The 26,960-nt window shown below is 42.8% G+C and overlaps 1 protein-coding gene across 2 annotated transcripts; it reads left to right on the plus strand.

Moving 5' to 3' along the window:
* Position 1: 1 nt before the first annotated feature.
* TMEM217 (transmembrane protein 217) lies at positions 2-24,729 on the plus strand. Of its 2 annotated transcripts, none has more exons than XM_055571546.1 (2): positions 2-136; positions 23,609-24,729. In XM_055571546.1, exon 2 carries the CDS (start codon positions 23,620-23,622, stop codon positions 24,196-24,198), a length of 579 nt encoding a protein of 192 aa, XP_055427521.1. In that variant the 5' UTR covers positions 2-136; positions 23,609-23,619; the 3' UTR covers positions 24,199-24,729. The 2 variants fall into 2 exon arrangements, with proteins under 2 accessions (XP_055427521.1, XP_055427522.1); XM_055571547.1 differs by having other exon boundaries at positions 37-136; positions 23,515-24,729.
* Positions 24,730-26,960: the final 2,231 nt, after the last annotated feature.

The raw sequence follows: 26,960 nt of genomic DNA on the forward strand, positions 1-26,960 counted from the left end.
AGCCAGAATCCTGCAGGCCGCTGAAGCCGAACGGTGACGTCAGGGGCTGGGCACACAGGTGAACCGAGAAGGCGGAGTTTGGACGAGCTGGGAGGCGGGGCTGAAAGTTCCTTCTCCTGGGCCGGGGAAGAAGCAGGTAAAGAAAGGGACCTATGGGAAGAAGGAGAAGGTGCTGTTTTCTTTGGGGGTAAAGAGGTTCTTGAGTCAAATATTTTTTATGTATTTATATATATATATTTATGTATATAAATCTTTGACCTAAATATAAATAGGGCCCATGTATTGGTTGCTGCCCGTTTTTAACATCTCCCAATTCAATGACACTCTGGTTATTATCCTTCCCACTCCCCTCGTTCCGTTCGGACTCCCATTTTTTCAATCGGTGGAGGAAAATCAGTAACTGACCCGACGGTGCAGAGTTGCTAACTGTTCAACACAACACGTGACTAACGGTTGGTTCATAAGAGCCTCTCTCTCCTGAGATAATTGATCCCTGTGAAAGGACTTGTGCCGTGCCTGAAATTCAGATGATCAAATCTCTGTTTCAAGCAATAACCGTCACTTTCTGACCAAGAGATGTAGACAAACTGTTCAGGAAATATTCTTCTTTTATCTATCCAATTCAGACCGCCAATGGACATCTTTAATCCTTTATTAATCTACTATAAATCTTCACCCTTGATTTTATTTTCGATCCAGTTTTGACTCAGAATGAGATTTAATATTAGCATTTTGAATCCTTTGAAAGTCTTGTCAGTGTTTTTTGCCCTTTTTGAGTTTCTGTGCTTGTATACCACAGTGATGGGGGGCTGGGGAGGGCAGGAAACACACCCTAGTCCACATAATTTCTGTCCCATCAAAGGACTCTTGAAGTGGGCTGATTGTTCCTCACCCCTCGCTCCTGGTTATTGCTAGCACAGTCCTTCCACATACTGGAAGGTCTAAAGGACCTTTTTTTTAAAAAAAAAAATAAATTTATTTATTTTAATTGGAGGCTAATTACTTTACAATATTGTAGTGGTTTTTCCATAATTGACATGGATCCCCAACAGTTGTACATGTGTTCCCCATCCTAAACCCCCCTCCCACCTCCCTCTAAAGGACCTTTTTAAATAAGCCCACTAATGGCCTCTTCCTACATAGACATTACCCCCGTTTTTAAGTTGTTTTTGTCCCCTAATTTCACAATCATGAAATTACATGAAAAGGACTATTTTAATTTTCTCTGAACGTCTCATGTTTATGTAGACATTCATCTTATTTTGTCTTATATATTCATATTTATAGACGTATCTTCCATCAAACAATAAGTCCCTCTACCCTTTTAATCATTTTAGTGGCTTTTCCTTGGCTGTTATTTTTCACAGGATGCAGTGACTAGCACTGCATACTGAGATCCATAAGGGAGTTCCTGAGGTTTTTGTTGAAGCTGATGTTTTTGTCATTATTCTGAAACCACCAGAACTTTTACTGGCATTTTGGGTTTTATAAGAACTGATGTCTTGAAGGAATAACCTACAGCAGCTTCTGATCCCTTTCCTTGGGGGCAACTGGCAGTTCAGAGTTCATTGTCTTAAAGATGTCACCTGAATTGTCTCCTGTGTGAACTGCCTTAGACTTGTCCACATGGCAAGTCATCTACCACTTTCCAGCCTGCTCATATAGCTTTAGAAACGTTCCAAGAGGCACTCCCAATTGACTTGACATTTCACTATGTGGAAAGCAGAGTATAATTTGTGTACCTAGAAAAGTCTCAAAGTATTCCTTTTTCTTAATCATTTATGAAATGTTAAATAACACTGATTCCCAGAGGATGCTATTAACATTGTTCAACCCTGAGAAGCCATTAATATTCCTACTTTTTATTTTCTACTTCTAAGCCAGTTTCCCATCCAAGATTAAAAAAAAAAAAGTTGTCTAGTGATAACTTTTAAAATTGTTTTTGTTAAAGAAGTTGAAATCCTTGAGCCTTTTTTCACCACCACCACCACTGTGACCAACGAAATCTAAACCAACCACATCCTTACAGCAGCCTGCTAGGAGACCTCTTCCACTCTTGTCCCCTTAGAGTCTATTCCCCACACAGCAGAGGGGGAGAGAGAGAGCCTGTTAGGTCAGTCAGGTTATGTCACTCCTCTGCTGAATACCCTGCAATGGCTCTTTCTCACTTGGCGTAACATTCCAGCTCCTTAAAGACTCTCTGTGATTTGGTTCCACTCTCTTCCTCGCTTAATCTGCTCCAACCACACTTACTGGCTTTTTGCTGATCCTTGAACACTCCAAGCATGTTCCTACCTCAAGACTTTTGCATTAGCCACTGCCTCTGCTTGGGATTCTTTCCCCTCAAATATCTATTTTTCTTTAAAGTGTTACCCCTACCTGCCATATTTTATACCTGTTTCTTGTCCATCTCCATCCCCTAGAATGTAAATTCCACATTTCCAGAATGTAAATGTAAGGCAAGGATTTTGTCAGTTCTGTCTCTGCTCTTCTCGCCTAGAATAGTGCTTGGCACACAGTAGGTGCATACTATTTGCTGAATGAGAGAATGAAGAGTATAAACTATTCTTGTCTTTTGGTTCTATGTTGTTCACGTGCGTTTTTTGTTGGAAAAGATGATAGAAACCATTTTTCCAATCCCTGGCAGGTGTGTCCACCTTACCAAAGAGCCTATAAGCTTATTTATGCTCTTTGTTGAAAAACAGCCTTCCTTTCCTGGGAAAGAATGTCCTCTTCAAACCCTTTTGCAGCTTCAGAGGGATGAACTTGTACCTAAAATGATGAGGGACGGAGGTCACCTGCCTAGCCACCTGTCCATCAAAAGGTGATAGCTGTGGCGGCAAGACCACCCTCACACCAAACTTAAGGTGAAAATCATTGGTTTGAGGTTCCCAAGGGGTGCATGGAGCACTTGGTAGAGACCCTTAGTGATACGCACTGACTGGTCCAGTATACTGGTGCTTCTTATACTTTTAAAAATTTATTTATTTTTGGTTGTGCTGAGTCTTCGTTGCTGCACAGCAGGGGCTACTCTTTGTTGCGGTGTGCATGCTTCTCATTGCAGTAGTTTCTCTTGCTACAGAGCACAGGCTCCGGAGTGCCCGGGCTCAGTAGATGTGGCCCAAGGGCTTGGCCGTCCCATGGCATGTAAGATCCTCCCAGACCTGTGTCCCCTGCATTAGCGGGTGGGTTCTTAACCACTGGACCACCAGGGAAGTCCCTCTCATACTTTAATATACATGTGAGTCACCTGGAGATCATGTTATAAGTCTAGATTCTGATTTAGTAGGTCTAGGGTGGAACTTACGTGATAGAGGATGAGATGGTTGAATGGCATCATTGTCTAAATGGACATGAGTTTGAGCAAACTCTGGGAAATGGTGACGGACAGGGAAGCCTGGCGTGCTGCAGTGCATGGGGTTGCAGAGTCGAATATGACTGAGCGGCTGAACAACAACAACAGCCACCTCCAGGTGACCCTGATGCTTGTAGACCTCACTTTGGAAACCTTTTGTTCGTGGAACAGAGTGACCTATGATCCTTAAATTTATTTCAAAATTTATTTATTATTTTGAAACTGTAAGTAGAAAACTCTCAATGTTGTTTGGCTGCAAGTTTTTAACTGTTCCCTCTCTAACTTCATCTTCATTCAGAAGAGACTAAAACAACTTAGATTGGAGCAAAGAAGAGTTTGGAGCAAAGGGAATGAGCTATGTCTGGGTTGCGTGTGGACTCAAAAGAGGTGATTCTATCTCATTTCTTAGAGAAAGTTCCATGGAAGAGTTAAACCAAGAATGGAGATATGCAGGGAAAGAAAAAGACCCGAAGGACCTTTCAGAGTAACAGCTACAGAGGGAGATAAAAATCAAGTAAAAAAAAAGCCTTTGGACTAAGTTCCAAAAAGATCACTTAAAGTGAAAGTGAAGGGTCTGACTCTTGTGACCCCCATGGAATAGCCCGCCAGGCTCCTCCGTCCATGGGATTTTCCAGGCAAGAATGCTGGAGTGGGTTGCCATTTCCTTCTCCAAGGGATCTTCCCAACCCAGGGATCGAACTCAGGTCTCACACATTGCAGGCAGACTCTTCACCATCTGAGCCACCAGGGAATCCCAGAGATCACTAGCAGACTTTAATCTTGGCATAGGAGTGGAGTGGACCCTGTGCTGAGAGAATTAAGAAATGAGAGCAAGAAGCAGACTTCACAAGGTACTGCAGAAAGTTGGACCACCAAAGGAATGGTGAGGTCAGACTGGGATCCAACAGCTAAAGGGCTTTTTCAGCACCTAAACAACCACTGAGAGAGTCAACTGGGAGAGATCAGTTATGTCAGGGAAGGCAAAAGGCTAAGCAACAAGACTGAAGAAGCAAGAGGTTGTAGGAGTAAAGAAAGAGAGAGTAGACTTTGAAGGGGTGGAAGGAAGATAAAGCTTTTCTTTCCTAGGAATTTATTCTAAGAAAGTCAGTTAAAAAGAGGGAGGGGAAAAGCTCTGTATACAAAGGTGTTATTTGCCTTGTAACCAATAACAAACGGGGCAAATCAAAAGATTACAAAGGTTTAAACATGAGAAGATGGTTATACAAATTATGGCATGTGGTTTGTAGACTTGAACCAGGCTATGTCATTAAATCATGCAAATTTGCATGCTACATAGCGCGTCGGAAAAGTTTATGAAGTGATGTCCAGCAGGGAAGAGGCAGAATGCAAAAAATCTTTGCCTGATTTCAATAAAAATACATTTGACTCTTATCAAAGAGTAGAAGAAAACATGGAAAATTTTAGCAACTTTTGTTAGTAGAATTATACATCTTTTTCTTTCTAGAATTCTTCTCTAATGCTACCATATTTTTATCATTATAAAATATATGTCATATAATAAATTAGGGGGTGTTGAGACTTCCTTGGCAGTGGTCAAGTCCAGTGGTTAAGGCTCTGTGCTTCCACTGCAGTGGGTATGGGTTTGATCCCTGGTCAAGGAACTAAGATCCCACACCCCACATAGTGGGCCAAAAAATATAAGTAAGTAAATAGATACGTTAGAGGGTAGCAGACTTTTTCTATAAAGGGCCAGGCTGTAAACAGTTTCAGCTTTGCAAAATTATCAAGGCTGTGTTCCAATAAAACTTCATTTGTAATTACAAAAATTGGAATTCTATGTGATTTTCCCAAGTTAAAAAATATTCTTCTTTCAATTTTTTCCAAATATTAAAATCTGTAAAAACCATTCTTAGTTCACAGACCATGCAAAAATACTGTACCAGATTTGGCTATGGATGCAGTTGGCCAACCCTGCAGTAAAGAATAAAGAATAAGTAGCATTTGAGAATAAGATTAAGAAACAAAAAAACCTTCCAAGTCCCCATTTTGCCCCTCCTCGATCCCATCCCCCTCCCTCTCTCCAGTGGGAACCACAATCCGCTCTCTTCCATGTTATACACTTTCACTATATATGAGCCTGTCTATAAACAACATGTTTTTCATGTTTTGAAACTTTATAAATAGCAACACACTGTACATATGCTTCAGCAACTGGCTTTTTTCACTGTGCATTCTGTTGATACAAGAAGCTCTAGTTTGCTCATCTTAACTGCCCTATTGTGTTCCATAATGTAAATATTCCTCGATTGCCATCACCAGTTATTTCTATTTTGAGCTGTGCTCAATTAACATTCTTCTACACATTACCATGCGCACAATTTTCTCTCGTGTGGTGTTTTTCAAAGGACAGTTTGTCAACTGTTATAGTGAGTTGAAATACATTTAGAAGTTGGAACTTTTAATGAAATAGAAAAAATGGGGACATTTATACCTGATACACAAAATTGACAATGTTGTGTCAATTATATCTCAATGAAAAAAAGAAAAAGAATAGACAGGATTAGAAAAGATCAGAGTGTTGCATGTAATAGGAAAAGGCATTATTGTGCAAAAATTTTATTTCCACTTTTTACACACTTACACATATGTGTGTATGTGTGTACTTGATTGTAATGTAAAACATATATCTCAGTAAGAGATTGTTGTCACAAAGTTTGAAAAACCGCTGCTTTAAGGTGCTGAGGGATACCCAGGAAAAACATGCTGGATCATAGAATGTGCACAATTTCTACTTAACTAGATACTGAAAAATGCTCTCCAAAATGGTTTTTCCAATTTACACTGGTCCTCACGGCAATGGGTAAGAGTTACCATTGCTTCACATCCTCACCAGTAGTAGGTTTTTCTTATGGGATATTAAATATACCACATACACAAAAGATTGTATAACACTAATATGTATAGTTTGATGAATAATAGTAACATTTCCCTGAACGTCCCCCACTCCCCACGCTATGCAACAGAACATCACCAGTACCTTAGATACCTCTTGGGAGTCCCTTCCTCTGGGCATTCCCCTGCCTTCAAGTGTAACCACTGTGCAGAATTTTGTATTAAACATCCTCTGTGTATGTATATTTTTGACCTGTTTTTGTAACCTTAAATAATGTATTGTTTATATTAATGATTTAATGATACTGTATGGTATTCATTCTCCTGTTGCTTGCTTCTTTTAGGCAACAGGATGGTTTTGAGATTTATCCATGTTGATAGATAATAGCTGTAATTCACTCATTTTCAATGCTGTATAATATTCCATTTTATAAATAGCTCCACTTACCTATGTCAGGTCCATGAATCAAAAGTGGTCAAACAAGAGATGGCAAGAGTGAATGTCAACATTCTAGGAATCAGCGAACTGAAATGGACTGGAATGGGTGAATTTAACTCAGATGACCATTATATCTACTACTGCAGGCAGGAATCCCTCAGAAGAAATGGAATGACCATCATGGTCAACAAAAGAGTCCGAAATGCAGTACTTGGATGCAATCTCAAGAACGACAGAATGATCTCTGTTCGTTTCCAAGGCAAACCATTCAATATCACACTAATCCAAGTCTATGCCCCAACCAGTAACGCTGAAGAAGCTGAGTTGAATGGTTCTATGAAGACCTACAAGGCCTTTTAGAACTAACACCCAAAAAAGATGTCCTTTTCATTATAGGGGACTGGAATGCAAAAGTAGGAAGTCAAGAAACACCTGGAGTAACAGGCAAATTTGGCCTTGGAATACGGAATGAAGCAGGGCAAAGACTAATAGAGTTTTGCCAAGAAAATGCACTGGTCATAACAAACACCCTCTTCCAACAACACAAGAGAAGACTCTATACATGGACATCACTGCCGGGGACCAGCCCCGGCTGATCCAGGGTATTCGAAGGAGAGACGGCTAGGCGAGGGTCAGGGAATAACTGCTTAATTACACTTTAATTAAGGATACAAAGAGTAATAGAATAAGGATAGCTCAGTGAGGAAATTCAGTGGAGAAAAGCGGCTGAAATAAGGATAGCTCAGTAGGAAAATTCAGTGGAGAAAAGAAGCTGAGTGGCTTGGTTTACGCGGAAAATCAATATAACCCGTGACACCAGGTTAGCTCTGACCACGGAGGCCGCAGGCGCCCTCTCGAATAGCGGAAGGTGCCCCACCTTAGACACCTTCTCGAGTGGGTCTTAGAAGCCCAGGCAAATAAATGGTCGCAGAGGACATCCGCGCTCCAGATGGACACTCAGCTGGAATTTGGGAGAGAGAGTGACATGGGGAGACCAAGTTTCAGTGAACAAGGCCCGCACTTTATTTTCCAAAGTAGTTTTTATACCTAAAGTTGTGCATAGAGGATAATGGGGGAAGGGGTGGAGTCATGCAAGGACAGCAGTTCCTGGTCCTAATCGAAGCCAGGCTTTCAAACTTATCATATGCAAAAGTTCAGGTGATTGACATCATCTTCTTGCCCGGAGGCCTGTTAACATTTTAAGAAACTTATTTTTCTCTAAAGGTGATTATTCCAAAGTCAGGCACCAGCCTTCCAAAAAGCATTAGACAAAGCTGCATTTTACATTTCTATACACCCATTATATCAATCAATACACTGCCAAGGACACAGTAGGTAAGGAGTATGGAGACTTAGCAGCAAACATTGGCCCAACAAGTGAAAAACCCTTCACCAATACATTTTCTAATCAATCTTTTAACTACTCAAAGGAATCTGTGTTTAGGCAGTTTAGAACATCTCCTGCCTCTCACAGTTGGGAGGCTCTGAACAATCACATGTGGCCGGAAAAAACCTATTCAGGCAGGCTAGAGGATTTCCAAAGGAGTTTGTAGGTTAAACACTGTCACACCCAGGAATTATTAACTGGAGCTGTAAGCTAACTCTTTTTCCAGAGAGAGGTAGTGGGAGACAGCCCCCCGTAAAGTCAGAGGTGTAGGTGAAAGCACAAAGCAGAAAGTAGGCAGACTCTGGTTTTGGGGGTAGATGCTCGAGAATTTCCAGGGGGACTCCTGAGGCTCGATCCCGCCTTTGCGTATGCCGAGCCTCCTTCCTCATGACCTTTGTCATGGGCGGAGTGCCTCACGCTGGCTCCCGGCAGTGATAGAATTCCAGTTGAGCTATTACAGATCCTCACTCAATATGCAATATGCCGGCTCCCAGCACATCACCAGATGGTCAACACCGAAATCAGATTGATTATATTCTTTGCAGCCAAAGATGGAGAAGCTCTATACAGTCAGCAAAAACAAGACCAGGAGCTGACTGTGGCTCAGACCATGAACTCCTTATTGCCAAATTCGGACTTAAATTGAAGAAAGTAGGGAAAACCACTAGACCATTCAGGTATGACCTAAATCAAATCCCTTATGATTATACAGTGGAAGTGAGAAATAGATTTAAGGGCCTAGATCTGATAGATACAGTGCCTGATGAACTATGGAATGAGGTTCGTCACATTGTACAGGAGACAGGGATCAAGATCATCCCCATGGAAAAGAAATGCAAAAAAGCAAAATGGCTGTCTGGGGAGGCCTTACAAATCGCTGTGAAAAGAAGAGAAGCGAAAAGCAAAGGAGAAAAGGAAAGATCTAAGCATCTGAATGCAGAGTTCCAAAGAATAGCAAGAAGAGATAAGAAAGCCTTCTTCAGAGATCAGTGCAAAGAAATAGAGGAAAACAACAGAACGGGAAAGACTAGGGATCTCTTCAAGAAAATCAGAGATACCAAAGGAACATTTCATGCAAAGATGGGCTCGATAAAGGACAGAAATGGTATGGACCTAACAGAAGCAGAAGATATTAAGAAGAGATGGCAAGAATACACAGAAGAACTGTACAAAAAAGATCTTCACGACCCAGATAATCACGATGGTGGGATCACTGACCTAGAGCCAGACATCCTGGAATGTGAAGTCAAGTGGGCCTCAGAAAGCATCACTACGAACAAAGCTAGTGGAGGTGATGGAATTCCAGTTGAGCTATTCCAAATCCTGAAAGATGATGCTGTGAAAGTGCTGCCCTCAATATGCCAGCAAATTTGGAAAACTCAGCAGTGGCCACAGGACTGGAAAAGGTCAGTTTTCATTCCAATCCCAAAGAAAGGCAATGCCAAAGAATGCTCAAACTACTGCACAATTGCACTCATCTCACACGCTAGTAAAGTAATGCTCAAAATTCTCTAAGCCAGGCTTCAGCAATATGTGAACCTTGAACTTCCTGATGTTCAAGCTGGTTTTAGAAAAGGAAGAGGAACCAGAAATCAAATTGCCAACATCCGCTGGATCATTGAAAAAGCAAGAGAGTTCCAGAAAAGCATCTATTTCTGCTTTATTGACTATGCCAAAGCCTTTGACTGTGTGGATCACATTAAACTGTGGAAAATTCTGGAAGAGATGGGAATACCAGACCACCTGATCTGCCTGTTGAGAAATTTGTATGCAGGTCAGGAAGCAACAGTTAGAACTGGACATGGAACAACAGACTGGTTCCAAATAGGAAAAGGAGTTCGTCAAGGCTGTGTATTGTCACCCTGTTTATTTAACTTATATGCAGAGTACATCATGAGAAATGCTGGACTGGAAGAAACACAAGCTGGTATCAAGATTGCCGGGAGAAATATCAATAACCTCGGCTATGCAGATGACACCACCCTTATGGCAGAAAGTGAAGAGGAACTCAAAAGCCTCTTGATGAAAGTGAAAGTGGAGAGTGAAAACGTTGGCTTAAAGCTCAACATTCAGAAAACGAAGATCATGGCATCCGGTCCCATCGCTTCATGGGAAATAGATGGGGAAACAGTGGAAACAATGTCAGACTTTATTTTTCTGGGCTCCAAAATCACTACAGATGGTGACTGCAGCCATGAAATTAAAAGACGCTTACTCCTTGGAAGGAAAGTTATGACCAACCTAGATAGCATATTCAAAAGCAGAGACATTACTTTGCCAACAAAGGTTCATCTAGTCAAGGCTATGGTTTTTCCTGTGGTCATGTATGGATGTGAGAGTTGGACTGTGAAGAAGGCTGAGCACCAAAGAATTGATGCTTTTGAACTGTGGTGTTGGAGAAGACTCTTGATAGTCCCTTGGACTGCAAGGAGATCCAACCAGTCCATTCTGAAGGAGATCAGCCCTGGGATTTCTTTGGAAGGAATGATGCTAAAGCTGAAACTCCAGTACTTTGGCCACCTCATGCGAAGAGTTGACTCCTTGAAAGAGACTCTGATGCTGGGAGGGATTGGGGGCAAGAGGAGAAGGGGATGACAGAGGATGAGATGGCTGGATGGCATCACAGACTCGATGGACGTGAGTCTGAGTGAACTCCGGGAGTTGGTGATGGACAGGGAGGCCTGGTGTGCTGCGATTCATGGGGTCGCAAAGAGTCGGACATGACTGAGCGACTGATCTGATCTGACCTATGTTACTACCAGTGAGTATTTAACTGTTCCAGGTCGACCTGCAGCCTGAAGCATAGTGAGAAAAATAGATGCTTGTGGTTGTAAACCACTGGATTTTGCATCATTAGGGTGACCATAACTGATTAGTACAGAGTGAAATGGAAAAAAAGTAGAAGGGGAAAGAGAGCTAGGAGTACCCTTTCAAGAAGCTTAGCTGTGGGGAATTCCCTGGCAGTCCCCTGGTTAGGGCTCAGCACTCTCAGTGCTAGGGACTTTGTTCAGTCCCTAGTTGAGAAACTAAGGTCCCATAAGCAATGCAGTATGGCAAAAACAAACAAACAAATGAAAAACAGCTTAGCTGTGAGGAGATTGAGAGGCTAGTTTCCTCCTCTTCCTCCCTGCCATCATTGCTGTTCTGTTGTAGTTCTTTAGATGCCTATAATATAAATGCCTTTCCCATGTATGGAGAATTTTTCACTCTATGAAACCTTGTGGGAAGCAGAGCCCACCTACCAGTAAAATGGCAGCTACTTACTTTCCCATCCTTTCTTGTGAACTAAGTCAAGTGCACATGTCATAGGTTCTGCTGATGAAATTTTCCCAAAGTGTACTTTGAATCATCAGGAGCTTATGATGCAAAAGAAAACGAGAAGAAGAGAATTCATTCTTGGTGAGCAGTACCAGTTGTGGCAGCAACACCCAACTTAAGGGAAAAGCTCTGGCAGCGGCAATACCTCGAGTCTTGTGCCAGAAGGCCTCTCAGTGTAACTTCGGCATCAGATGCTCATCACTGGCAGCAGCAGAGTCTTCAGTGGCCCAGCTCTGTGGCATGATATTGGCTGCCATCCTGTAAGCAAAACCTCCAAATGTGGTGTGATAGATGATGGTATCAATGCCCCAATTCTTCACCTTTCCCTGCATCTGTGTTATCTTGTGGGACCTTCTCATTCTAACTCTTGACTCAGTCTTGTGACTTGCTGTGATCAAGGGATTTTTAGCAAGCATTAAAGAAGCAGAGGGCTTCCCATGTGGCACTAGTGATAAAGAACCTGCAGGCCAGTGCAGGAGACATAAGAGACTTGGGTTCAGTTCCGGGGTCGGTAAGATCCCCTGCAGGAGGAAATGGCAATCCATTCCAGTATTGTTGCTTGGAGAGTCCTATGGACAGTAGAGCCTGGCAAGCTACAGTCCATAGGGTTGCAAAGAGTTGAACTCGACTGAAGTGACTTAGCATGCATGCAGGCATACAAGCAGAAGCTTGGAAAACATTCATGTGGCTGCACTTGCTGTCTGTCTTAGTCTGTGTGCGATTATATAACAAAATTCTCCAGACTGAGTGGCTTGTGAACAAAAGATATTTATTTCTCACATTTCTGGAGGCTGGAAGTCTAAGATCAGAGTGCCAGCATGTCCTGGTTTTGGCAAAGGCTGTCTTCTGGGTTGCAAACTGCCAACTTCTTGCCATGTCCTCACACAGAGGAAGGAGCAAGGGATCTCTCTGCTACTTGTTCATTCAGGAAGGCTCCACCCTCCTGACCTAATGAATTCCCAAAGGCCCTACCATCTAATACCATCTCAATGGGCATTAGGTTTTCAACATATGAATTTGGGGAGGACAAAAGCATTCGGTCTGTAGCACTCTCACTGCTGGCCTCTGCCATTGCAACATGTCTAGGCTAGCCTGTTGGATGATGAGAATCACATGGACCTAGGCCAAGTCTCTCTGAGTTATCCCAGCTGAGGCCATCCTAAGTCAGCCAACAGCCAGTTGACCCTCAGGCATATGAATGAACTCAGCCAAAATCAACAAAACTGTCTAGTCAACCAACAGTTGACCCCAGATGTCAAGTAAGTCCAGCTGAAATCAGCCCAGCTCAGCCCAGCCCCAGAGAAGCTGAACCCCACAGACTTGTGAACTAAGTATTGTTCATTGTTAACATGCCGCTGAGGTTTTGAGGTTATGTAGCATTGTTGTGGCAATAAATAACTGACCCTTTGCACACATCTATGATCTATGACTTTTCTGCTTAAATCAGCCTCAAGAGCCAGTATTTGTTGCTTGCCCTGACACCAAGACTGAATGTAAATGAGAGAGAAACACAGGGTCAAAGGAGAGATTGTTTGAGCTGGAAGAGACTTTGGCGCGCTTACAGGCAAAGGATTGGAGGCAGTTGTGTTTGTTAGGACATGAGTTTGGGTACAAAATTAACAGTGCTTTAACCATGACAGAGGGCTTCCCTGGTGGCTCAGCTGGTAAAGAACCTACCTGCCAATGAAGGAGATGCAAGAGACAAGGGTTCGTCCCCTGGGTTGGGAAGATCCCCTGGAGGAGGGCATGGTTACCCACCCCAATATTCTTGCCTGCAGAATTCCATGGACAGAGGAGCCTGACAGGCTACAGTCCATGGGGTTGCAAAGAGTTGGACACAACTGAGTGTGCACATGTGCACACACACACATCACCGTGATAGAAGTTTGTAGTTTCCCTTGGTCATGTAGGAGCCTGAGTAAGAGTGGCAGCCCTGCTCTGTGAATCTTCAGAGGCCTAGATCCTTCTGTGTTTATCACGTCCTTGTCCAGTTGGCCCAAGGTCACCCTCTACTCCCACTACTCCATCCACATTTCAGCTGTTGGAAAGAGGGAAAGGAAAGATTTTCTCCTTAATACGTGGTGTGTGCATGCTTAGTTATGTTTGACTCTTTACCACTCAATGGACCTTAGCCCTCCAGGCTCCTCTGTCTGTGGGATTCTCCAGGCAAGAATCCTGGGTTGCCATGCCCTCCTCCAGGGGATCTTGCCGACCCAGGGATCAAATCCATGTCTCCTGCATTGCAGGCGGATTCTTCACCCCTGAGCCACCAGGGAAGCTGGTCCCATTCATTTCTCCCCCTTTCAGCCTATTCTCAGGAATTGGTCATATGGCCACACTCAGCTGCCAGGAAGGCCAGGAAAGGCAAACCTTATTCTGGCCAACCGTGTGTAAATTCCTGCTTCTGTGGAAGAAGGGGAAAACAAATAATAATAGTTCTTCCCATGTCAATGAGGAAAAAAGGATAATTAATGGAACAGGATCTCTGTGGTTGACTTTATTAGCCATTTCCTTCCTCCTTCCTTGGGAAGGGGATTCATTTTTTTTGGAAAGGTTGGGCAACTGTGTTCCCAGTTGGCATGAATCATGATATCTCTTAACCAGTTATGGCAATCCTACTGAGCTTGTCAGAAACTGATTTCCACAGCCTCCCCTGCAGTGTTGGGTGACCATGTGACCCAGGTCTGGCCAGTGAGCCAGGAAAAGAAGGCTGCTGGGGGTTTCTGGGAAGTGGTTTCCTTCCTAGGAAAGAGACAAATGCAGAGGAGAGTTTGGCACTTTCCTGCTTGTGGTACTGATGTGAGACTTCTTACCACAAAAGAAAGGTCAAGAGAATCACAAATGCCAAACTAGAGCCCTGGCACCTTCTTGAGGATTCACATGACCTTGAGAGATGAGCATGAGCGAGCCAGGTGGAGAAGGGGAGGAAAGACATTGGAGGAAATGAGAGTATTATGTACACAAGAAGGAATGCACAGAGATGTTCCTGGAAAATTGGATTGGAGTCAGATGGTGAGGACTTTGTAAGCAGCAGTGTGATTTATTGTCCGAATCGCCTCATTCATAGCTGGGACTGGTTTCCTGTTTGTTGACTGATTTACCACAAAGCATGACAGGCATCTTCCTTTTGTAGGTTTAAGAGGACTGCCCATCTCTTCCCCTATTAGAGAGTTAAAATACTTTTGTTTTGGAAAATCTAGGCTCTCAAAGGCAAAGATCTTGATTACGTGGTCGGGTGGGTCGGGGTATAGATCTGAAAAGATGAGCGAGCAGGGAATCACTTCCGACTCCTACTGTGAATGGGGTTTCCCTACCCTCGGGGAATGGAGAAGTGCCTAGTTCTGCCCACCTTGGGACCCGTGTTTGAACCCAGAGCAACAGGATGATTGATGGGTTGGCTGCGTGGACCCCAGGCTGGGGACTGAGCTGTGAGCCACAGCCTTTGGGGCTATGAGCAGTGGGACCACTGAGGCTAGGACATCAAGCCTCTCACACTCTCACATGACTGACCACACGGCCTGAAGTCCAGAGCCCTTCCATGAGATTCTAGAATTGGGTGAACCTGGGAATTCAATGTGACTCCATCAAGGGGAGAGAGAAAAACACTTGGAGTTAGAATTTTCCCCTAACTCCTTGAGGAAGATGACTGAGTCCGATTTTATATTATTTTTTTTAAGGGGTGATTTATTTTTTTTAATTTTATTTTATTTTTAAACTTTACAATATTGTATTAGTTTTGCCAAACATCGAAATGAATCCACCACAGGTATACCCATGCTCCCCATCCTGAACCCTCCTCCCTAAAAAATAAAAGATAGAAGAGGGGGCTTCCCTGGTGGTTCAGCGGTAAAGAATTTGCCTGCCAATGCAAGAGACATGAGTTCGATCCCTGGTCCAGGAGGATCCCACATGCTGCAGAGCAGCTAAGCCTGTGTGCCACAAATACTGAGCCTGTGCTCTAGGGCCTGGGAATGACAACTGCTGAGCCTGTGAGCCCTAGAGCCCGTCTACAACAAAAGAAGCCACCACGATCAGAAGCCTGTGCTCTGCAACTGGAGAGTAGCCCCTGCTTGGAGCAACTAGAGAAAAGCCCACACAGCAATGAAGATCCAGCATAGCCAAAAATAAGCAAGTAAATAATTTAAAAATAATAATAATAAAACTGCTTTCTTGCACTAGAGTGTCCGATTATGGTACAAATTCCTTCTGTGGTATATATACAAAGCCAAAGGAGAGGGAGTGAGAAGGGTTCATAAATTATCTCAGCAGTTCTTTTTTTTTTTTTAAGTTGATAGATTTATTTTAAAGAGAATGTAGAAGATGTATCTCAAAGAACTCAGGCTCCTATATATGCAAATTATCCATTTTCATTTTTTAAAATCCAATTAAATTGGCCTGATACTGCCAGGCTAGGAGGAAATCCAACCTCCATTATGACCAGAGCTCCTCTGGCTCTCAGGGATGCCTCAGAATCCAGAGGTGGAACCTGGTGCCAGAAACAGGGGCCAAGCTCTTACCCACGGCCATCATGGGGCTGTGGACGGCTGCCTTGTGAAGCCCACAGAACAGACTTGAAGCCCACCAGCCCCTGTTTTAAACCCCACGTAAGGCGTAGGCATTTTTACTGAGGTGTTAAAAAAAAAATTCTTGAGGGAATTCCTTGGCTGCCCAGTGGTTAGGACTCTGCACTTTCACTGCTAAGGGTAAAAGTTCCCCAATCCCTGACTGGGGAACTAAGATCCCACAAGCCGCATGGCACGGCCAAAAAAAAAAAAAATTATGACAAATATGTTCTAAACCAGGGCTGTACATTTACTTCTGGTGGGAGAGTGAATTTGTAACAAGCATTTAGTGTTTTGCTTATATCTAGTATTTTTACAATTATCCCATATATCTATCTATCTATCTATCTCTGGGACTTCCCTTCCTATACAGAGTGTGCAGATTTGGGCCCTGGTCAGAGAGCTAAGATCCCAATGACTCATGCCAAAAAAACCAAAACCTAAAACAGAAGCATTATTGTAACAAGTTCAATAAAGACTTAAAAAAAAATGGTCCACTGGGACTTCCTGGTGATCCTTGCAGTGCTGGGGACTCAGGTTCAGTCCCTGGTCAGGGAGCTAGGATCCCACGTGCTTCGGAGCAGCTGAGCCTGAACACCACAACTCTTGGGGCCGTGTGTCTCAGTGAAGGACCCTGAAAGACGCAACGCAGATTCCAGATGCCACAGCTAAGATCTGATGCAGCTAAATAAATAAACAAATATATTTTTTAATGCTTCACATCAAAAAACAAAACAAAACCTTTTAATTGACGTAGGTGACTTAGGCTCTTCTTTTTCTTTTTTATTTATTTGGCTGCACTGGGTCTTAGTTGCAGCATGTGGGATCTAGTTCCCCGACCAGGGATGAAACCTGGGCCCCCTGCGTTGGGAGCACGGAGTCTTAGCCACTGCACTGCCAGGGAAGTCCACTTTATAATGTGCTCATTGCTATTAGTTATTTCCCTGCCTCAACTCAATAATGCCAGAGATCCAGCTGAAGGGAGCTGGTAGCAACATCCTCTGTTGGAACCACAAGTCGAATTGTGAAAAGAACTAAAAATATTGAGGGAATTCCTTGGCCACCCAGTGGTTAGGACTCTGCGCTTTCACTGCTAAGGGTAAACGTTCAATCCCTAGTTGGGGAACTAAGAACTAAGATTCCCCACTAAGAACTAAAGTTCTTACCATTATTGTGTAAGTCTAAGATATTATCAAATGCAAGATGCATTAATATTTCAGATATCACTGAGAGAAAAATACTATTAATTAAATTATGCCTTCACGCTTTCTTGCCACTTTGTATTTTTTATTTTCTACTTATCAAAATGATTCTAGACTTATTTATCTTTTATTTATTTTGGCTGCACCAAAGACCTGCGTGAAAGGTCTTAGTTCCTTGACCAGGGATCAAACCCATGCCCCCTATATTGGGAATGCAGAGTCTTAACTAATGGACTGCCAGGGAAGATAGTTTTAGATTTATTTAGATGTAGATTTTTTGTTTATTTATTTATTTTTGGCTGCACTGGGTCTTTGTTGCTTTGCAAGGGCTTTCTCCAGTTTTGGCGAGTGGGGGCTACTCTTCTTTGTCATACACAGGCTTCTCAATGCAACCGTTTCTCTTGATGCAGAGCCCAGGCTCTAGGTGCATGGGCTTCAGTATCTGTGGCTCACAGGCTCTAGAATTTGGGCTCAGTAATTGTGGAGCACAGCCTTAATTGCTCCGTGGCATGTGGAATCTTCCTGGGCCAGGGATTGAACCCATGTCCCCTGGGTTGGCAGGTAGATTCTTATCCACTGAGCCACCAGGGAAGTCCCTAGACAGAGATTTTTAAATCACATATTGATATTTATAAAAATACTCAACTTTAGAAGTAATCAATAAAATACAAAAAGATGCTCTCTCAGTGTTGACATCCTTAGCATATTTGCTTTTGTCCCTATGCCTGTTGCCTCATGGTAACAAAATAGCTGCTGAGGTTCTAGGCATCATACCACATTCAAGCTAAGAAGAAAGAAAATGTAGAGATAGTGTTACCTAAAAACTGAGTTTGCTTCTTGGTAGGTGCCAATAGACACAACCAAGCCAAAGATAGGGAGAAGAAAGGATTTATTATTACTGGCAGCAAATAAGAACAATGGGGATCTTTTCCAAAGCAATATCTCCCTGAACAGCGGATTGGGGAAGTTTTAAGCTCGGAGGTACATGCATATTCATGACAGGGCTTGAGCAGAGGAGAATTCAGCATAGAATTGGGGCCAAGGTTGACAGGGTCCAAGCTTTAGTTGACCTAAAGTAGACTTCTGTTAGCAAAGAAGAGGAAATGGGTATTGGGAAGGAAGCTGATGATATCTTCTGCAACACAACTTAATAAATAGTAGTTTTACATAGATAATAAATAGTAGTTACCCCTTGGCATAAAGCAAAAATGACAATAGCAAAAACTCTTATATAGTACAATGCTTACCACGTTCCAAGCACTGTTCTGAATGTTTTAAATATATTAACTTGTTTAAGCCTCACAGCAGCCTTAAGAGGTAAACACTGTTATTATCCTTGTTTTATTTTAGTGTTTTTTTTAATCATACTTCATATGCTCACGGTTAGACTTATCATAATCTTTGGTGCATGACATAGCCCTAACTGATCCATGCATAACTCCTTTATTTACTTGAAAAATATTAGTTATTTTTAATAAAGTAACATTTACCCTCAAATCCTCTACCCAAAGTAAAATTAGGATCTTGTCAGTAAATCAGATCTGACTATATGATCTCCCCAACCCGTTTCACTTCCTCCTCTGGCCCGAGGTGATGGTCATTTAGAATCCTAAGTTCATCATTCCTTTATTTTCCTTATATAGTTTTGTAGTTTTATCGCATCTGTATATAGAGTCCAAAAATTGTGTATGTGTGTGTATAACATAGCTATAGTTGCTTTTAACTGTATATCTTCTTTTGGTACTTTTATTTGCTATTACATTACTAAGATTCATTCCAATTGTTCTGTGTTGCTACAGTAATTCATTTTGATGACTGCTTAACATGCCATCGTGTGAATATGTAGCAATTTATTCATCTTCAAACAATTCTTTACTGAAGTACCTATTATGTTCTTAGTGATTTTTTTCCTTTTCTGGTTATCCACTGGACTAACTCTATCATATCCAGGATTGCTAAAGGCTTCATGTAATTTGAGCAGTTTTCTTCATCCTTTTTAATCACTGCATGAGATCTTGCAAGACTCGCAATGATGCTTTGCAAATTATTTGCTTTGTGTCATCACTTATTTACACTGGGCTCTCAGAGAGAGGCTGAACAATAAAGACTTGATTTGATGGGCTGGGTGCACACATAGAGCCCTTAGTTTCAGCCTAGAGGAATGTTGTGGTGATAAGGGAAAAAGGGGCACATCAGTTCACTGGTGAATATTTCCTTGTTATGATCACTTTTCCTTCCCTGGTCAGCCTGGCAAATGTGGAAGTTTGGATTTTGACCACTGAGATAACAAGAATCCCCTGCACCTCAGAAAATTCCCTAACACTCCTGACGCAAAAGGTAGAATCCATTTCCCCTCCCTCTGAAAATGGCCCAGCCTTGGTGATTCACAAGAATAAAGTACAGCATTATTTACAATAGCCAAGACATGGAAACAACCTAAATGCCCATCAACAGTTGACTAAGGAAAATGTGATATATATATATATATATATATATATATATATATGATATATGCATATATAGCATATATAATGGAATACTATTCAGCCATCAAAAAGAATGAAATGATGCCATTTGCAGCTACATGAATAGACCTAGAGATTATCAGACAGAGAAAGACAATACCATATGATATCACTTACGTGTGGAATCTAAAATATGACACAAAACCAGCACAAAACAGAAACAAACTCACGAACATAGAGAATTTGAGGGTTGCCGAGGAGGAGAGTGGGATTGAGAGTTTGGGATGAGCAGATATAAACTATTCTATATAGGATGGATAAACAAGGTCCTACTGTATAGCACAGGGAACTCTATTCAATATCCTGTAATAAACCAAAATGGAAAAGAATATGAAAGAGAATGTATATACACACACACACACACACACATAACTGAATCACTTTGCTGTATACCAAAAACTAACACAACATTGTAAATTAACTATACTTCAAAAAAAGAGAACAGAACAGAGTCCAATAGAAGCAGCCCTGTGCAACTTCCAAGGCCAAGTTGAAACAAGGTGGTACAGCTGCCCCTACTTCACTCTTCTGGGGACATGCACTGTGGAGAAGCCAGTCAGCAAGAGGTGAAGAAACCCAAATGAATCCACACAGAGAGACCCCCAACTGACAGCTGGCAGCAATTGCCAGACATGTACGTGAATGGGTCTTCAAGGAGAGGTCCCCCAAATTATGAGTGGTGACAAGATCTCCTGGATGTGTCCCATCCAAATTCCTCATCATGTACAGTGTTAAGCTAACCTCCAGAGTCCTCCATGCACAGAATCCACGTGCATAATAAATAGTTGTCTTATTTGTCTTATGCTACTAAGTTTTGGAGTAATTTGTTATGTTGTTGTTGTTTGGTTGCTGAGTCGTGTCCGATGCTTTGGCAACCCCATGGACTGTAGCCCACAAGACTCCTCTGTCCATGGTATTTCCCAAGCAATGATACTAGAGTGGGTTGCCATTTCCTTCTCCAGGGGATCTTTCCAATCTAGGGGTCCAACCCTCGTCTCCTGCATTGGCAGGCAGGTTCTCTACTGCTGAGCCACCAGGGCAGACCATAATTTGTTATAATAACTAGTAAAATTACAGAAAGAGAAAAAAGTAACCAGTATACCCAATTTTAAAGATGTGGGGACTTCCCTTGGTGATCCAAGGGAAGTGAGCTCCCACTGCAGGGGGCATGGGTTCAATCCCTGGTTAGGGAACTAGGATCCTACAGGCTGTGTGCCACAGCTGAAGAAAAAGAAAATGTGGAGGGAATTCCCTGGTGGTCCAGTGGTTAGGACTCCATGCTTCTATTGCAGGGAGTACAGGTTCCATCCCTGTAGTTGGGGAACTAAGATCCCACAAGTTGTGCAGCAAGTCCAAAAAAAAAAAAAAAAAATAGATGTGGAAGCCGAGGCCTGGCAAGGATAAGTACACAGTAAATGGAGAAGCTAAGCAGAAATAACAGTATTCTTGGCTGGGAAATCCCATAGACAGAGAAGACTGGCAGGCTACAGTCCACGGAGTCAAAAGAGTCAGACAGGATTTGGCGACTAAACAACAGCTTATACTTTAAAATGGTTAAGGTGGTGAGTTTTATGTTATGTGTATTTTACCACAGATAAAATTTAAACATTTAAATAATTAAATAATTCCAGAAAATGTCATAACCATGCTTGTTTCATAATGTGGTATTTTTGTAGTTCTGTTGCTCCTCCTGTTCTCCCAGTGCCTCGTTCCTTATATGCTCAGGTATTTTTCACTATGTACTAGTCATTGTCCCTGGAGAATTACTAAGGTAGTTCTTTAAGGACCAGCACAAAGATGTATCCCTCCATTGAGGATGTGAGCTCGTTTCTCCCAGGCACTTAGAGACACTTCCAGTTTAGGACTGCTTTATTTTTTATTTTATTTTTGGCTGTGCTGGGTCTTCGCTGCTGTGAACGGGCTTTCTCTAGTTGTGGCGAGAGGGGCCTTCTCATTGCGGTGGCTTCTCTTGTTGCAGAGCACGGGCTCTGGGACACGCAGGCTTCAGTGCTTGTGGTTCATAGAGCCCTGGCTCAGTAGTCGTGGTGCAGGGCTTAGTTGCCCTGCCGCATGTGGATCTTACCAGACCAGGGATTGAAACTGTATGCCCTGCATTGGCAGGCAAATTCTTAACCACTGGACCACCAGTGAAGTCCTAGGACTACTTTAAACTAGATTTATTACTTAAAAGATTTTTTTAAGTACTTCATGTAATTTGGGCTCCAAATCTGTAAAAAGTTAGCTATAGTGACAGTGTCTCAAGGAGCATTTTCTCCTGAAATGTTCAGTTAGTACTAAGTTAACTTTCCTTGGAGTCTCCTGGGAGAAGATGGGGGCAAGTTTACTTCTGATTCCCCTTTATTGTAATCATAACCCTTTGGGGCCATGACTAATATAGGGAAGGCCTTCTAATAGACTTCCCACCTTGGTGGACCCTGAGCTTGAATTTCATTCCACGTTACCGTGCAGAGTTCTCCTAATGAAATTCAAGTTTGCCCAGATTGGCAAAGGGGCTTCCCAAGTGGCGCTAAGTGGTTAAGAACCTGCCTGCCAATGCATGAGACTTAAGAGATGTGGGTTTGATGCCTGGGTGGGGAAGATCCCTGGAGGAGGGCATAAAAACCCACTTCAGTATTCTTGTCTGGAGAATTCCATGGACAGAGAAGCCTGAGATCACAAAGAGTCAGACAGGACTGAGGCGACTAAGCACGCACTCACAGATTGACAAATACCCTCAGAGCAAATTTGACTTTCATGCTTACTTACCTGTCCCAGTTCCTGAAGTCCTATAGTCTTTTGCCTCCTACTTCCTATCTTGTCAGCACTTCTGTACTTTCAAGAATATTTAAAAACTATTTTATCCAGCAATTTTTAGGGTTGTTTTTTTTTTTTAATCAGCAAGTTGGCTCCACTAACCTTAGCAATCAGAAGTCCTTCTACTTTATCTTTTCTTTCTTTTTATTGATTTCTGTTCCTTTATTTGTTTTCTTCCTCCTATCTTTTTTTATTCTTATCATTGGTTGGATTTTTTTCCCCCTAACTCCCTGAGTTGAATGCTTAGCTCATTATTGTCTTTTCTTTTTCCATGATAAGGCTATTCTATTTTAAGGTTTTAAATTTCCCTTAAAGTACACCTTTCATTGTATTCCTCAAGTTTTGATACATAGTGGAGGAGTGATTACTCAAAACCTAATGTTTTCATCCACTCACCCAGCAAGGCTATTGTGCTGCTACCCTGACTTTTCTCCTGAGATACCTGCACAGAAGGTCTGGACAATGCAGCCGATTTTCCCCTTCAGGGGCAGCGATGATAACCCAGGGCAAAACCGGAAGAGAGAAAGAGCACAATTTAACTTTCTTTATTCAGTATTTTAGGCTTCCCTGGTGGCTCAGACGGTAAAGAGTTTGCCTGCAGTGCGGGAGACCCGGGTTTGATCCCAGGATCGGGAAGATCCCCTGGAGAAGGAAATGGCAACCCACTCCAGTATTCTTGTCTGGAAAATCCCATGGATGGAGCCTGGTCAGGTACAGTCCATGGGGTTGCAAAGAGTTGGACATGACTGACTCTTTCTTTCTTTCTTATTCAGTGTTTTCCAATTCTGGCTACAGATGAAAATCACTAGGAAGTTTTTAAAAATACTGATATCTGGGTCATACCCAGAGAATGTTCTAGCTGGTGTGGCGTGGGGACTGTCAATGATTATAATGGGAAGCCGGGGTTGAGGACCACTCCTCCAACTTATCTGCTCAACCAGCCTGGGACTGCCTCTTCCTTCCTCCCCACTCAAACTCCCAAACAGTTTTAAACAGCCTTCTGTCTTCTCTAAGCTGTTACTGCCTGGTTGCCCACATTTCTCCCTATTGTTTCTCCAGGTGAATTGGGGGAAGGAGGCAGAAGCCCAGGGTAATTTACCACATTGGCAGGAATCAGAATTATCCCCGGCCCCACTATTGTCTGTCTTCACAGGAAGTCTCAGCATGAAACAGCAGCACTGGTGTGGCATGACCGCCAAAATGGGCTCCCTGTTGTCAGGGGTCTTTACCATCACGGCCGTGGACTTGTACCTCATCTTCGAACAGAAGTACTTAAGGAGAAGCAATTGCACTGAGCAAATGTCACAGATCAAGAACACAAGTATCCTGATAAAAGTGTTCATCATCTGCTGGAGCCTGACTATCGTCTTCCTCCTATCTTTCATCACCATCCTCATCAGCTGCTTGCTCCTATACTCAGTGTACGCCCACATGCACAGGGGCCTGGTAATCTACATCGTCTGGATCCTTTTCTACGAAGCTGTAAACGTTGTGGTACAATGCCTCACCAATGACAATTCTTCCGTTGCAGAGGTCAGAGTCATGCGCTGGTTTGGTCTGGTGTCCCGTATATGCATGCACTCTTTCTGGATGTTCTTTGTCATCACTTACGCCTACATGATCTACAAAAATAAAAGCCAGGGCAATATCATCTCCTACAACAGACGTATTTCTACCAGCAATGGAGACTTCCTGCCGCGGAAATCCAAGATAATCAACTTTTCCCGCCGCTACAGTGAGTAACACGGCCCTGTTCCACAATAGGGTCTCATGGTAGTTCATTTTCCGTCTCATTCACTTTTCAGCAAGCAGAGACTCTACTGTCACCCTTTTGGGAGAGATACGGTGAGAAAACAGATTACCATCGCAGCTGGAACACCTTGCTCGTAGAGGATGTTTAATTAGAGGACATTGTTATTTATCAAGCTCTCCTTGACTTCCTCTTTCCTTTTCTTGTCAGTACCACCTTATTGGTCAAAATGAAGACAGGCAGGGATGAAATGAAGCTGAATTGCTGTCTGGCAATCCTTTCATCTTATTGTGTCTTCATCAGCCTTCAACTCACAGCTCTCTGATGTAACCCTAGAATAGGCAAACCTGTATTTATATCTCAGATTGTTGTAGCAAAAAATATATCATTGGGGTCTTGAGGTGGTTTTTTGCTGCTTTTTCTCCCTGTGTCATCTATACTATATTCCAGATAAGTAAAAGAATAAAAATAGAGAGAAATCATACTTCATTTTCTGTCTTGACCCTTCCATCCTCTCCCCCAATAAAAACTGTCAAGGAGCACAAATGCACTTGTGATTAATCAAAGGCTATTTGTTAAACTCTTCTGTGGATAACTGTGCAGGACACACTGTGTATATCTTCACTGCAGGAGGATACAAAAAAGTATAGGATATAATTCCTGACCTTGAGGATTTTTCAGTTTAGTGGGAGAGATTAAATCATGTTTATGTTTATGAATTGATTAGCCAACCACATAAGATGGTACAAGATTACACATGATCACATATCAACAAACTTCACTTTGAGCTCAGGGGTCAGGAAATGTCAGAAGCAGTTTAAGCCAGAACGGAAGACGCACTGAGGAAACTTCTACTTCAAACATTATAGACATTATGTTGCTGCTGCTGCTAAGTCGCTTCAGTCATGTCTGACTCTGTGCGACCCCGAAGACGGCAGTCCACCAGGCTCCCCCATCCCTGGGATTCTCCACGCAAGAACACTGGAGTGGGTTGCCATTGCCTTCTCCAATGCGTGAAAGTTAAAAGTGAAAGGGAAGTCACTCAGTCATGTCCGACTCTTAGCGACCCCATGGACTGCAGCCTACCAGGCTCCTCCGTCCATGGGATTTTTCAGGCAAGAGGACTGGAGTGGGGTGCCATCGCCTTCTCTGACATTATGTTAGAGGTTTACTAATAGCTTTCTTGGAAGGACTGATGTTGAAGCTGAAACTCCAATACTTTGGCCACCTGATTCAAAGAGCTGACTCACTGGAAAAGACCCTGATGCTGGGAAAGATTGAAAGCAGGAGGAGAAGGGGACGACAGAGGATGAGATGGTTGGATGGCATCACCGACTCAATGGACATGGGTTTGGGTAGACTCTGGGAGTTGGTGATGGACAGGGAGGCCTGGCGTGCTGCAGTTCATGGGGTCTCAAAGAGTTGGACACAACTGAGCAACTGAACTGAACTGAACTGAATAGCTTTCTTGAGGTATAATTGATATACAATATATAGCACAGGCTTCCCTGGTGGCTTAGATGTTAAAGAATCTGCCTGCAGGGCAGGAGACCTGGGTTCAGTCCCTGATTTGGGAAGATCCCCTGGAAAAGGAAGTGGTAACCCATTCCAGTATTCTTGCCTGGAGAATCCCCATGGACAGAGGAGCGTGGAGGGCTGCAATCCATGGGGTCGCAAAGAGTCAGACGCGACTGAGTGACTAAACCACAACCACAACAAATACATGTTTAAAGAATGCAATTTAATAAGTTTAGGCATAAGTATATCCCAGTGAAACCATCACCATAATTGAATACATGAACATGTGTATCACCCCCAAAAGTTTCCTCTTTATCCTTATCTCCTGTCCCTTCTTGTACTACCACCCCCCACCCTGCCACCACAAAGCACTGATTTGCTGATTTTCTGTATATGTTAGTTTGTATTTTCTAGAACTTTACATAAATGGAATCATAGAGTATATAATCGTTTTTGCCTGACTTCTTTTGCTCAGCCTAAACCCTTGAAGATTCGTTCATGTCATTATGTGTATTGCTAGTTCATTATTTTTTTAAATATTTATTTGGCTGCCCTGAGTCTTGGTTGTGGCATGTGGGATCTTTAATTATGTCATGTGAACTCTTAGATGCTGTATATGAGATCTAATTCCCTGACCAGGGATGGAACCCAGGCCCCCGGCATTGGGAGCTTGGAGTCTTAGCCCCTGCACCACTGGAGAAGTCCCTATAGCTCTTTCTTTATTGCTGAAAAGTGTGCCATGCCAAGAATGTACCACAGTTAATCCATTTGCTCACTGGAGGACATAGAATGGTTTGTAATTTGGGGCAATTAAGAATAAGAACAGTATAAACACTTGTGTATAAAACTTTGTGTGGACTTAAAAATTTCGTTCATCTTGAGTAAAGGTGGTGCTAGTGGTAAAGAACCCTCTGGCAGTGCAGTAGATATTAGAGACGAGGGTTCAATCCCTGGGTCCAAAAGATCCCCTGGAGGAGGGCATGGCAACTCACTCCAGTATTCTTGCCTGGAGAATCCCATGGACAGAGGAGCCTGGCAGGTTACAGTCCATAGGGTAGCAAAGAGTCAGATGTGACTGAAGCAACTTCAGTTCAGTGGCTCAGTCAAGTCTGACTCTTTGCAACCCCATGGACTGCAGCACGCCAGGCCTCCCTATCCATCACCAACTCCCAGAGCTTACTCAGACTCATGTCCATTGAGTTGGTGATGCCATCCAACCATCTCATCCTCTGTCATC

This window comes from Bubalus kerabau, chromosome 3 (genome assembly GCF_029407905.1).
Source record: "Bubalus kerabau isolate K-KA32 ecotype Philippines breed swamp buffalo chromosome 3, PCC_UOA_SB_1v2, whole genome shotgun sequence".
NCBI classification, from domain to species: domain Eukaryota; kingdom Metazoa; phylum Chordata; class Mammalia; order Artiodactyla; family Bovidae; genus Bubalus; species Bubalus kerabau.

Excerpts from the sequence above, each read along its gene's own strand:
- TMEM217 (XM_055571546.1), top strand. The coding sequence starts at position 23,620 with ATGAAACAGCAGCACTGGTGTGGCATGACCGCCAAAATGGGCTCCCTG.